Raw genomic sequence first — 13385 nt, 5'->3', positions numbered from 1 at the left:
AAGCCTTATTGAAAAATCTCATTAATGTTTGATTGCTATAAAATTTTAATCATATAAGAAATAGGGTCTTTAAAACCTCATAGCAAAATTTCAACTCGATCTCACAGTTATATTTAAAGTTATGATCATTAATATAAAGTTATGTATGAGTTCTCGAAGCTTGCTCAACCTAAATGTCATGAATCAATCTATTGAATGCCTTTTTTATCATCTTGGTTATTGCCCTTGTTATTGGTCTAATTGACACAAACAATGAATCTTGTGGTGTTGCTTACTGATTCTCAAGTTCCCTATTTCCTTAAAAGATTTAAATCTTAAATTGTCACATATATTAAAAGGAGAAAGATCATAAATATTAAATATAGCACTTACATTATACTCATATGGAAGTTCCAATTTATAAGTCTTGTTGTTAATTCGTTCAAGAACTTGGAATGAATCATCCCCTCTAGACTGCAACTTAGATCACCAAAGGGTTGAAAATCTTTCCTTCCTTATATGCACCCAAACTCAATCATCAAGTTCAAAAATAACATATAAACGACCTTTGTTAGTTTTAGTGGTATATTGTTCATTCTTCTCTTTCTATTTGTTGTTGAACACTCTTATGGTCTTTACTATTTCTTCATCTATCTCTATACCTTTTTTATTAACACTATAGCGAAGAAAAACAAATTTATCCATGCAAAAAGTACATTTCTTTAAGTTAGCATATAATTTTTCATTTCTCAAGACATCAAGCATACATCACAAATGGCTAATATGCTCCTTAAAGCTTTCATTATACACCAATATATCATTAAAATATATTACAACAAATTTGCCTATAAAATTCATGCAATACACTACTCATTAATCTCGTAAATGTGTTTGGTGCATCAGTGAGACCAAATGGCATAACTAACCATTTATATAACTCGTGTTTAATCTTAAAAGTAGTTTTTCATTCATCTCTTTCTTTCATTATAATTTGATGATAACCATTTTTTAAATTATTTTTTGTGAAGTTATAAAAACCATGCAATTCATCTAACATATCATTTAGCCTATGAATTAGATGTTTACACTTTACAATAATGTTGTTGATAGCCCAATAATTCACGCGCATCCTTTAAGACTCATTTTTTTCAGCACAAGAAGCACTAGTACCATACATGAACTCATGTTCTCCCTTACATACCCCTTATCTATTATTTATTTGTCTCCATCAGATCACTTCTATAAGTTAGTTGGTTGGGAATTATAACTCCATGTATGATATCAAATTTATATTTTATTCCCATGATTAGTGGTAAACCACTAGGAACATCATCGGGGAATACATTTTTATATTTTTGCAACAAATGAACAACAATACTAGGAAGGGATAAATCAATATCATTAGTATTGAAACATGTCTTTTTCTATAAAAATACAAACATAAGCCGGTTGGTATAAAAAACACTATTGACATTACTCTCTTTTGCATAAAGACCCACTTGCTTCTTTTTTTTTCTCTCCACAACCTCTTTTTCTTTCTTCTCATATGGCCCTTTTATATTTTCTCTCGTCTTGATCACATTTTTCTTTTTAGTCATCTCAACCACCTTTTTCTTTTTACTCTTTTCGATCTCAGACTCTCTTTTTAATTTTAATTGATCTTCATATACTTATTTTAAGGTTAAAGGTACAAGGGTAATGAATTCATTATCTTATACAAAAGAGTACCCATTCTTGAACCTATAATGAATAACATTCTCATCAAATTACCATAGTATAACAAAACAAAATTACTTATTTGTAAAGTACATCATCATTATACCTCCTATTTAAAAAGGAAACTAACACATGTTTATTCACCTTTACTTTATCATGCTTATTCAACCATTGCAGCTTATATGGTCTATGATATTTTATAATAAACAAATTCAAAATTTCCATAAGAGTATTACTAACTATATTAGCATAACTCCATCATCTATAATCATATTACATGCCTTATTATTGATGTGGCATCCAATATGAAAAGTATTTTTCATTTGCTACTCTAACTCATCCTATTTGATTTGAGCACTCAATGCAAGCCTAACCATAAATGACTCACCCTCAACTGGATATTCTACCTCATCATCATTAGCATCCTCAATTGACAACATCTTTTCAGCATCACTATCACCTATAATTTTCACCTCCTCATGATCATGCAAGATCATAACTTTTTTACTTAGATATTGAGAAGCTATGCGACTTAGTCTTAAGTAATGAAAATATATGATATCATGATTACAAGGTGATTGTGATTCAGATTTACCTCTAATATCGATATAGACTTTTTTATTGCCTCTAGGTGTTTCAAATTTACTCTTTTGGGTAGCTTTATCATTCTTCTTCCAATTCGGTTTCTATGACATAAATGAACCAAAATTGTTGACTCAACTTTAAATTTATTTTCCTCTTGAGTTGTCATTTTACCTTCATAATCATATGCATAGTGTCTTCTAATTCTTCATATTGTTATAATTCTTTAACATTTTCTATCTCACGGTTTAAACCATTCAAAATTTTCCAACGATAGCTTCTATTTCTTCCTTTATATTTGCATGAATTATAACTATCGCTATTTATTTATGGTAATTCTCTAAACTCTTGGAACATTGAGTAAAGCCTTGCAACTTTTGATATAGGTCCCTATAGTAGTGGACATGGATAAATATTCTTCTCATAATAGTCTTTGCTTCATCCTAAATCTTAATAGGCTTCTTATGATTTCTCATCCCATTTAACACAAGTTGGTCCTACCATATAAATGCATAATTAGAAAACTCTATTACGACTAACTTAACCTTTTTTCTCTCAATAATAGACATGGAAATCAAAGATCATTTCTACTTTCTTGTACCACACCAGGTAAGTTTCTAGATCATTCTTCTATTAAAAAAAAAAGAAATCTTTATTTTAATACTCCCAAGGTTTTTATCAATATAATTATGGCTTCTAGCATCTCTTTTAAACCCTTTGTCATGTTTATCATAGTTTGGTAAAATCCTTTATTTATTGCCAAATAATGCTTGATAAAATACATCCACAACTTCATCCTTATTCTCAACATCAAACTCATCTACGAGTATATGAGCATGTCTTTTTTGCCTCATGGTGTTAGAGACCCTGCGGGATTATCCCTCTTGCAGATTAACAATCATAATATCTTTTATATCTATTTAATCTTTTATATCATCAAACATCATATTCATACACTAAAACTATTATTGCATTTCCTGTAACACAAAGAACATGTTTTTCTTCTTTTTGGGTGATGATTTGCTTTTGGAAGACATATTCAAATCTAAAGAAGATGTTAGTAATAAATATTTTCTATGTATTTACACTCAAAGATATGTCACTTCATTTGTGTTTTATTCTCAACTTGATTTTTCTTGATGTTATTCTCACACATCTTGCTTTTTACCACTCTTAACTCCCCTCTTTAATTTTTATTAAACTAAAAAAAATCAATCAAAATGAATCAAATTATAGAGTTTCAACTACCAAATTCAAAATGACAAAGACAAAAAAGAAACATCAAAGAAATTTAGGAAGAAAAGGCAAAAGAAATGAAATTTAAAAGGATTAGGTATTAATAAAAGTTAAATTCAAAATGACAAAGACAAAAAAGAAACATCAAAGAAATTTAGGAAGAAAAGGCAAAAGAAATGAAATTTAAAAGGATTAGGTATTAATAAAAGTTAAATGAAAGATGTAAAGACAAAAGTTTATCACAAAAAACTATTTTGAATGGAAAATTAAACACGAAATATCAATACAAAAAGACTTTCTTGAAGAATAATTCAACATAACAAATTTAGGATTAGATGGAAAATTAAACATCATAGATAAATAAATAAAAAAGACTTTCTTGAAGAACAACTCAACAAAACAAATTCAAGATTAAACTTCTTGACTTGCGTTAATGATTTTGTTTTTTTGCTAGGAGGAGAAATTTTGTTTTGCTCTACATAAAATATTGTTTATCAAAACATTTTTTATTACATAAATTTTTACAATATTTGATGAATACTAATTTAAAATAGGTTGGTGGTGAAACAACAATGATGTTCGTGTTTGTGATAATAAAGATGAGATAACAACAATTATTGTGATGGAAAATGACAATGGTGACCAAATAAAAAATAAATAAAGGGATGATAGTAACAATAGTTGAAATATTTGAATGAAATATGAGTCAATTATTATTTATAAAATATTTTATAAAATTTTATGAGTTGAAAGTATTTTATTATAAAATATTTTATATTAAACAAATAGAGAAATATTTATTTTATAAGTTATTCTATGCAAAATAAACTATCCTTAAACAAAATATTGAGAGTTGTTGAGTTTTTTATTTTTATTTTTTTGGGAAATAAAATTGTGTTTGTTAGTGTTTTAGTAGATTATATTATATATAGATGGCTCACGTTACACCGGAAGTTGGATTAAAATTCTCCTAATATAAAAAGATGTTTAAGCGATGCTGATATTTTATAAAAAGCAAGAAAAATTCAAGACCTGGATCATTGATTTATCGAGTTCAATAAACTTGGTTATTTAATGACATGATTAAAAAAAATATCGATAATAAATAAAACAAACAAAATGTTTTAGCAATAATTAACTATAAAAAATGAGTTGTTAATATTATACTTGGAAGATAAATTGAGAAAAGCCTGCTGAAAACTTACCATTACTCCATTTAAAAATGGCAATAGATACCCACATGTTAGATTTCTTGATATTAATATCTTACCCATTATCATTTGGGTAAAAAAGTTAGATATTTAGAAACTATCAATCAGGTTTCGAATAACCAATGGGTATCCATTATCTACTATTATTTATTAAGCAATAAAAAATAAAATAGTTGATATATATATATGAAGTATGTATATGTATATGAAATGATAAAATGATAAATATTATATATGTGTGTGTGTGTGTGTTTTATATCAATATTAAGGTATGTATATATCATATTGTATTAGAAAAAATCTAAATATTCTACAAATATTTATATAATATAAATATATATTTCAGGTTGGGTTTAAACGGGTTTCGGGTCAGGTGTCACAATATCCATACCTATTATCCATCGGATACAATATTCACCCATTCAAGTCTGGTTGGGTCGATATCTATCGAGTTTGGATTAAATTTCCATTCCTAGCTCCATTGTGTACATTACCCCACCACCAGAAAAAGCTCATCAAGATGATTCTAATGCCACTATGAAAGACTACACAATGACATAAAAAGAGGTTGTATGCCTTGTTAGAGAAACGATCCAAAAAGCAAATAGAATAAAAAATCATGAAGTGAGTATTTAATACTTATATTTAATCAATTAAATTAATTTAATTAAAAAAATTCATGAAGAAAAAGTTAAATTAACAAAAAAACAACAAATAAAAAGACTCGAGATAACCCATGTCATTTTTAAAATCAGTAACAAATCATATAGAAAGAAAATAAATAAATAAATAAAAATGGAGTTCAATATCCAATTAAATAAGTGCTAAAGAATGAAATTGAAAAAACACGAGTTAAAAAAAAAAAGCAAACCAGTTCGAATCTTCTAAACCTGCTTTAATTTTTTAAACTCGTAACCCGTGAAATCCTAGTCCTAGGCTCAATAAAAAAGTTCAATTCCTAAGTAATTTAATGTTGAAGGATAAAATAGAAAAAAAAATAAATTTTAAAAAATTTTCCAAAGTAAAAACATAGCAATAAAAAAAATAAAAATCAAATCTGTCAGAGAGAAAAAAAACTAAAGGAGGATGAAAAGTTAAAAAAAAATTAATTTTAAAATTTATCTCAAATAAAATCAATAAAAATAAAAGGAATAAGGACAAAATCTGACAAATAAAAAAAATAATTAAAGGAGGATGAAATTGAAAAAAACTCCAATTTTATAAATTATTTCAAATAAAATAAATAACAATCAAAATAACAGGGACTAAATCTAGAGAAAAAAAATAAAGTGAAGGATTGCTTTGAAATTTTAAGGGCCATACATGAAAATTGAGGAGATAAAAGAAAATAAAAGAGAAAGAAAATGATGGTATCGAACTAAAGGTCAACAAGCCACACGTGCCACCTGGAGATGAAAGGGCCGCTGGGACAATTCAAATGATGCTCTAAAAGCAATAAAATGTCTTCTCACGCATTGCCTGAATGGAATAGACAAAACCTACTAGTTGATGCATGTGCTTCAACCTTTTTTTTCAATAAAATTTATACTTATTAAATTACCAAATTACTCCTTGATCAACTTGATTATAACAAAAAAAAAAAACATGAAGAAAATACAATAAAGCATCTGAATGCAAATTAAAGAGATTTTGCTTTGAGTGTAATTTAGTCATTTGACTACATTTTGAAAAATAAAAATACAAAAATATTCTTGTACGCTAGTTTAAATGTTTTTTTTATTTTTAAAGGTAATTTACTTATTTAAATATATTTTAAAAATGTTAGAAGACTTGTTTCTCCCTCATTAATATAATAATGACTAATTAATTCTTGTGAAATTACAATATTATCTCCCATAGGTAGTTTATTATTTTTTTAAAAAAGTAAAATAATCACTACACTATACTATTTAAATGCACAGTTGATTTATAATGAAAGATTAAACCTTATTTTTTATTTTTTTAAATCTCACAAGTTTCAACAATAATTTTTATTTAATTTATTTTTTTGCACTCATAACAAAAATATTTTAAGCAGTAAAATAGCAATAAATATGGATAATAATTTAATTTCAAGTCATTATATATTATTCAAATGAGATGTGTTTTTTTCAATTTATTTATTTAATAAATAATAAATAAAATATAAATATTACTGAACCCAATTTAAAATTCAATTATATATATATATATATATATTGAATAATAAAGTATAAATATTTTTTTTTTCTAATTTGTTTATAATAAACAATGGATATATTATAAATACAGTAATAAGTGAGCAGCCATTATAAACCCTAATAATAAGGCTAGGGTTTTGCTAGCAGTCTGTGCCACTGACACCCACCATAGCAAACCGTCGTAAGATATCGGTGGCCGCTGCTGCCCCCTTCCCGCCCTCGCCCTGAGAATATAATTGCAAGAACTATTTGAGTAGAAGCAAAGAAGAAGAAAAATGTGGTATCTGTGCGTGTTTTACCACAGATTGCTAAGTTACAGAAGGGCAGAAGTGGAGTCTCTGGCAGAAATGTTTGGGGTTTTTTCGAGTTTGGAATGGAGGCTTCCAGAAAATCAGCATCCGGACTCTCCTTTCCATTTGGTCAATCTTCCTTCAGAAGATATCGCTCGAAACATTGCCAATCGAAGCATACTTGTCAAAGGAATCTATGAACTTTGGGGAGAAGGAAGTAGCTTTGAGCAACTTGAAGAGGCTATAAAGAGTTATCCGGAAGACCGAAAATTGCCTTACTTGACTTGTGAAACTACTTTCAAGGTCACTGTTGACAGCTTTGGAAAGGCAATCAGCTTCCAGGAACAGAATGACCGTATCAAGAGTCTTGCCTACATCCCTTTCAAGGTTTCTTTCTTTTTTTTACTCAGTAGTTTTGAATCTTTTGATTCAATCTTGCCAACATTGATTAATAGATGGACTTAGTGTTCTTATGACTTTTTTTTTGAATGATTGGGATTACATCGAACCCTTTTAAGAAACTTATTATGCTCCTTATTCATTGCCATTTATCAGGGCCGAGTTAATTTAAAAAACCCAGATATCAACTTCTGGCTCATAGAAACTGATGACTATGGAGCTCCCAATGGGCTTCCACCGGTTGTCCAAAAAAGAATCTTTTTTGGTCGACTGGTTGGTGGTGCTGACAGGAAGCTCTTACCAACTTATCAGTTGAAAAGCCGTAGATATCTGGGCCCAACTGCCATGGACGCAGAGATGGCTTTCTTGATGGCTAACCAAGCACTGGTCATGCCAGGGAAACTCGTTTACGATCCTTTTGTTGGAACTGGCAGCATTCTTGTTGCTGCAGCTCACTTTGGGGCAATGACCATGGTTTGCATTTTATTGCCCTTTTCTTTCATGCTAATTTGCTCTCCATCTGCTACCTGCCTTTCAAATTTCAAACAAAAACCTATTTGCTTCTTATATTAACATCAACCGATATAAATTTCTCAGGGTGCTGACATTGATATTAGGGCTGTACGTGATGGTCGTGGACCTGACTGTAATGTTTGGAGCAATTTTAAGCAGGTGAATGTGGGAATACATTGTTTATTAGGTTTTGTGTTGTGTGACTGAAAATACTTTGTGAAACTCAGCTTATTATCATAACTGATGCATTGCTGAACTCTCCTTGTATATAAAACAATTTGTTTTAGAGTTAAAATATCTTTCTTCTTTGTAATTTTGTTGGTTAGGTTATTTGAGGAAATAACATCAAACTTGCATAAACGATGCTTATTTGTTAATGCATTTTTGCAGTACGGATTACCCTTGCCAGTTGCTCTTTTAAGGGCAGATAATAATCTTCCTCCTTGGCGATCTGGATTAAAAGAGGTAATCTTTTTTGATAATGGTTATTTCTTCCTGAATACAAATGATTCCATTCCACCCTCTTGTGCCTTTATTTGAATTCAGAGAGGCATGCTGAATTTCCGCTAGGTTTTTGTGATTATGTCTTTATGCTGAAGCCAAACCAAATACTATATCGTTGCAAGACAATATCGGTGCATTTCCTGATTATTTTGCTATCTAAAGCTAAAAACTAAATCCATTACTTAGGTGCTTGTAGTTTGCAAATTTAATACTAGTGCTTTGTTCAAATTTAGCAATTAAGTTTGTTTGGCATTGTTTGGTTTGGACATTCTCTTTCCTCATTTTGGTGCAGAGACGTGTTCACTGTTCAAATAGAGACAGCTCTATATTAAACATCGTACACCACCAAGGTTACCTTAAATTTGTTTATGTGAACTATGCATACTTTCAACATTAATATCATGATTTAAAACATGGGTTGCTTTTGATGTCTTGCCAAGTGATTTAAAATGTCAAGGAAGCCTGGTTGGTGAGGGCTTTGACAGTTGATGAGATAGTGTTATTTGCTTCTGTTTGAATACTCTTATGTTCTCGAATTCGTGTTCTTGAACATGAAAAATAGAAAATGGTATCTGGTCATTCGAATTCGTGTTTTTGAAAAGCATTGAAAGTATCTGTCTTGGTTTCAAAACATTAAGGACTGTTTTGCACAAGTGACTGGAAAATGTTCTGAAACAGAAGAAGCTTTAGAAACACGAACCATGCTGGCCCTAAGCATCTTACTTGCCTTGTAGTGTGTATTTTGAGTTCAGAATTGAACTGAATCTCTGATTGTACGAAAAAAAAGTGGGAATGAATCCCATCTGACAGATCTTTTTTCATAACTGAAAGGATAACTTGATGGAGATGACCCTAGCTGCAAAAGCCTTTTATTTGTTTAAAGGAAACCCTTGTGGGTAAACTTTGGAGATCTTGCACCACCCTACAGGGAGGGACAAGTATCAACGAGTGCTAGATGCCTAGGAAGGAATGAAAAACCAAGTCATGTGCTTGGCTGCGCTTCCCAGGCTCAAACTGTTTTCCACCAGGCTAAGCCTGCAGCGGCTCAAGTTCTTATGAAACTTGAAAATAATTTTGATGACCTTTAGAGGTCAAAAGTAGTTCTTGGGCAAGGAAGAGCTTTCCAGTATTACTAAGCGCTGTTCTGATAGTATTCTTTCAACATGTTCTTTGTGATTAATGATGTTGATGTGTTTTTTTACTTTCAGACAATGACTTCAGGTTCTTTATTTGTAAATGACTCGACCTTTGCAGATCATTTCTCTTCTTTTTCCTTGGGAGCGAGCGAGTAGTTTTAATCTTTTTAGCCTCTTTCAAAGTTGCTGGCAATTGTCTTCAAATTTTCCATTTCAAGATGGAAACTTGAATGGTTGCTCTAGCTCTATGTATGGTGGTTTATGTAGTCTTCTGTTTCATGGAAATAATAGCATGTTGATTTAGGTACCTGCTAACTTATTTTGTCTTCATACTGTTTCCTGATTGTTGTATTGATTCAATTTTTTGCTATTCAATAGATTTTTGATGCCATAATCTGTGACCCGCCTTATGGGGTTCGTGCTGGGGGACGCAAGTCTGGTGGCCGGAAATTGCTCAAGGGAATTGTGGGCCCTTACACTGTTCCTGATGATAAGAGAACTGACCACATTCCCTCAACTGCACCTTACAGCTTAGCTGAGTGTGTGCATGACTTACTTGACCTTGCTGCTAGGATGCTAGTAATGGGTGGCAGGCTTGTATACTTTTACCCTGTATTGAGAGAAGATGATGTTATGGAAAATCACTTTCCAGAGCACCCATGTTTCAAATTGATTGCATCTTCTGAACAGATTTTAAGTTCCCGTTACAGCCGGGTATTAGTAACCATGGTGAAGACAGGTTCATACACCGACAAAGTGGCTGAGGCAGCCAAGATCAAGCATCAGGAGTTCAAGGAGAATTATGTGAAGTGGTTAGAACATGGTAATCTCCATTCTTCTGTTTTCGGTCCAGCTCATCTGCATTTAGGTGAAGAAACTGATTCTAAATTATGTAAAGAACTGAAACCGAAGTACAGAGGAAAATATGTATGACATAGCTGCACCTCCAGGTTGTTTATCTAGGAAATAATGCTAGAAAGAAAGAAAGAAAGAAAGAAAGAAATAGTAGCTACGCATTATGCTTTGGTGACTGCATTTTGCTTTGTCTTGTATTTTCATCCTGGTGGAGAAAGAGGATAGATGGAAGAGTAATTATGAAAGCCATAACAATGCATCTGTTATATCTGTCCTTTTCGACATGCGAATCAGTGAGAAGTCAGCATTTTTCACTTGTACCATCATCTTTAGCCGGATTAATATAAATCAGTGGCACTTGCTCACATCTGTTATATCTGTCCTTTAGTCTTCTATTCCAGTTGCTTTTTCATTGCTCACCTTTTTGCATCCTGAGCCCCTTTTGCTTGTATGAAAATGAATTCCATGGAAAGGATTTTCGAAAAAAGGTATTACTTTTCCATGTTTGGGTGTATTTGGTGTAGCACATAGTACTTCAGTCTTTTCATGCCTCTTATTTGCACGAGTACTGGAAAAAGGATTCCCCTCTCTCTTTTTTCAACCAAAAATTATCTTTGTTGCTCGCAATCTTCCTCGGTACTTGGTATGACTTGGACTTGGGCATTGTCTGGTGGAATTATGAGGTGGTTGAGGGTATCTGTCCATTCCTCGTTACGTTGGGAAGGTGGACATCAAGCCAATCCTACAGGTTTTTGCAAGGTATTATGAACATCCCAATTTTTGCTAGGAAATATCAATGGTTTTAAAGACCGTTTGGTTGCACCGTGTTCTTCCAAATTTTAATTTATTTTGTTTAAATTTATTTTTTTTATATATTTTTATATTGTTTTGATATGTTAATGTTAAAAATAATTTTTTTAAAATAATAAAATAATATTTTAATGTATTTCTAAATAAAAAATATTTTAAAAAGCAACTGATATTATATTTTTAAACATTCATTTATTACATAAAACGAGCCAAATTAATTTTCAATGATTCAACTCTTTTGGGATTTAATTGTGCAACCTTGATTTATTCTAGGGCTAAATTTAAAATCTTGGAAATGAGATCACATGGAGCATAAACATTATCCGTATCAAGAAAATTGGTTCTTATAGCCTTATTTGTTTCATAGAAAATAATTTTTAAAAATTACTTTTCAAACTTTTTTATTTTTATTTATCATTAGAACAATTGATTAACGAAAAACACTTTCCAGTCAAAGAAAAATTTATCTTAATTTTTAGAAGATTTTTTTTTATTTTGAACAGAATACACTTTTTGTAAATTATAAAAAATAAAAAAAATATTATATTATTTATTGATTATATCAAATTTGGTCATCAATATTTTGATTGTTATATATCTTGTTTTGAATTTTTTTTTCGAATTTGATTTAATTTTATTTTTATATCAATTTGCTTTCTCATTCTTTTAATTGTTTTTTTTTATCTATTTTTTTAATTGAAATCTTTTTATTTATCAGATTTGGTCATCATTCTTTTAATTGCTATTTATTTTATTTGAAATAATTTATGAAATTAGATTTTTTTTTTCAATTTCACCCACTTTTAACTTTTTTATCTATTAGATTTGGTTCTTATTCTTTTTATTGTTATTTGTTTTATTTGAAATAATTTATGAAATTGATTTTTTTTTAATTTCATTCTTTATTTTTTTATCTATTATATTTGCTCCTCGTTCTTTTGATAAACTTGAAAAAAAAATTAATACATTAATAAGTTATTTTTTAGTTTATTTTTCATGGCATAGCCAAACATTGAAAAATATTTTTCAACTCATTTTTCATGATATTGTCAAATATAAAAAAATAATTCACTTTTAAGAAATATATTTTCCATGAAAACTATTTTTCAAAAAAAAAAAAAAAAACTTTCTAGCAAATAAATGAAACCTACAATACTTTAGGTCACATCATGCACAAATATTATCCGGGTCAAGTAAACTAGTTCATATACTAGCCAACTTACTCGCATGTACCAATGCTCTGTAAAAGCTAATATGTTCTGGAAAAAAAAAACAAATGTTGTTGACACATTTCTTAACTTCAAGAAAATAATTATTAAGATATCCGATTTCATGTCGAGGAGAATAACTTTTTTTTTAATCTAATTATATGTTAATAATTTTTATTTAAGTTTCATTAATAATTTTTTTTAAATGCATCCTTTTAGATTTTGCATAACAACTATCTTAACCCGTATTAATTTTTATCAAAAATTAATTTTAAATTAATTTTTATAAAGTTTGTACAATAATATAATAATTATATATATTAACAAAAATAAAGAAATGAAATCTCCATGCCTACCCTACCTTTTATCATTATTGATTAAAAAAAAAATTAAAAAAAATATTATTAATTAACAATACACTAAAACATGTGGAGAAATACAGAATTAATGAATAATACTTTTCCCACATGTTTTGGTGTGGCTCTAAAAACAATATTAACCTTTGTTTATTTTTTCTTTTATTTTTTTTTAATTAATGTTTTTTTTATATAATTTTATCCTTTAATATTATATTTTTTTATTGAGTCATCTCACTCTCATTATATGAATCGCAGGCTTGGTGGGTTAACCCGATTAGCTGTGATTGTTTTTTCTTATTTAACTTTTTTTTTCAATTTCATCCTTTAATATTGAGTTAATTGAGAATTAAATGTCATGATTTGTTTTATTTACTTCCTATTAGGTTAATCCGGTATCTTGACCCGAT

General features: G+C 29.5%; 1 protein-coding gene across 1 annotated transcript; it reads left to right on the top strand.

Annotated features, from left to right (window-relative positions):
- Positions 1–7017: 7017 nt before the first annotated feature.
- On the top strand, positions 7018–10966 carry LOC7473017 (uncharacterized). Its single transcript, XM_002298160.4, has 5 exons — positions 7018–7581; positions 7750–8067; positions 8191–8265; positions 8497–8571; positions 10125–10966. The coding sequence occupies exons 1-5, from the start codon at positions 7180–7182 to the stop codon at positions 10677–10679; spliced, it is 1425 nt and encodes a 474-aa protein (XP_002298196.1). The 5' UTR covers positions 7018–7179; the 3' UTR covers positions 10680–10966.
- The last annotated feature ends 2419 nt before the right edge of the window (positions 10967–13385 follow it).

The sequence above is a fragment of the Populus trichocarpa genome, chromosome 1 (assembly GCF_000002775.5).
Source record: "Populus trichocarpa isolate Nisqually-1 chromosome 1, P.trichocarpa_v4.1, whole genome shotgun sequence".
NCBI classification, from domain to species: domain Eukaryota; kingdom Viridiplantae; phylum Streptophyta; class Magnoliopsida; order Malpighiales; family Salicaceae; genus Populus; species Populus trichocarpa.
The sequence above is the reverse complement of the archived record's forward strand: the minus strand, read 5'-3'. Positions and strand labels throughout refer to the sequence as shown.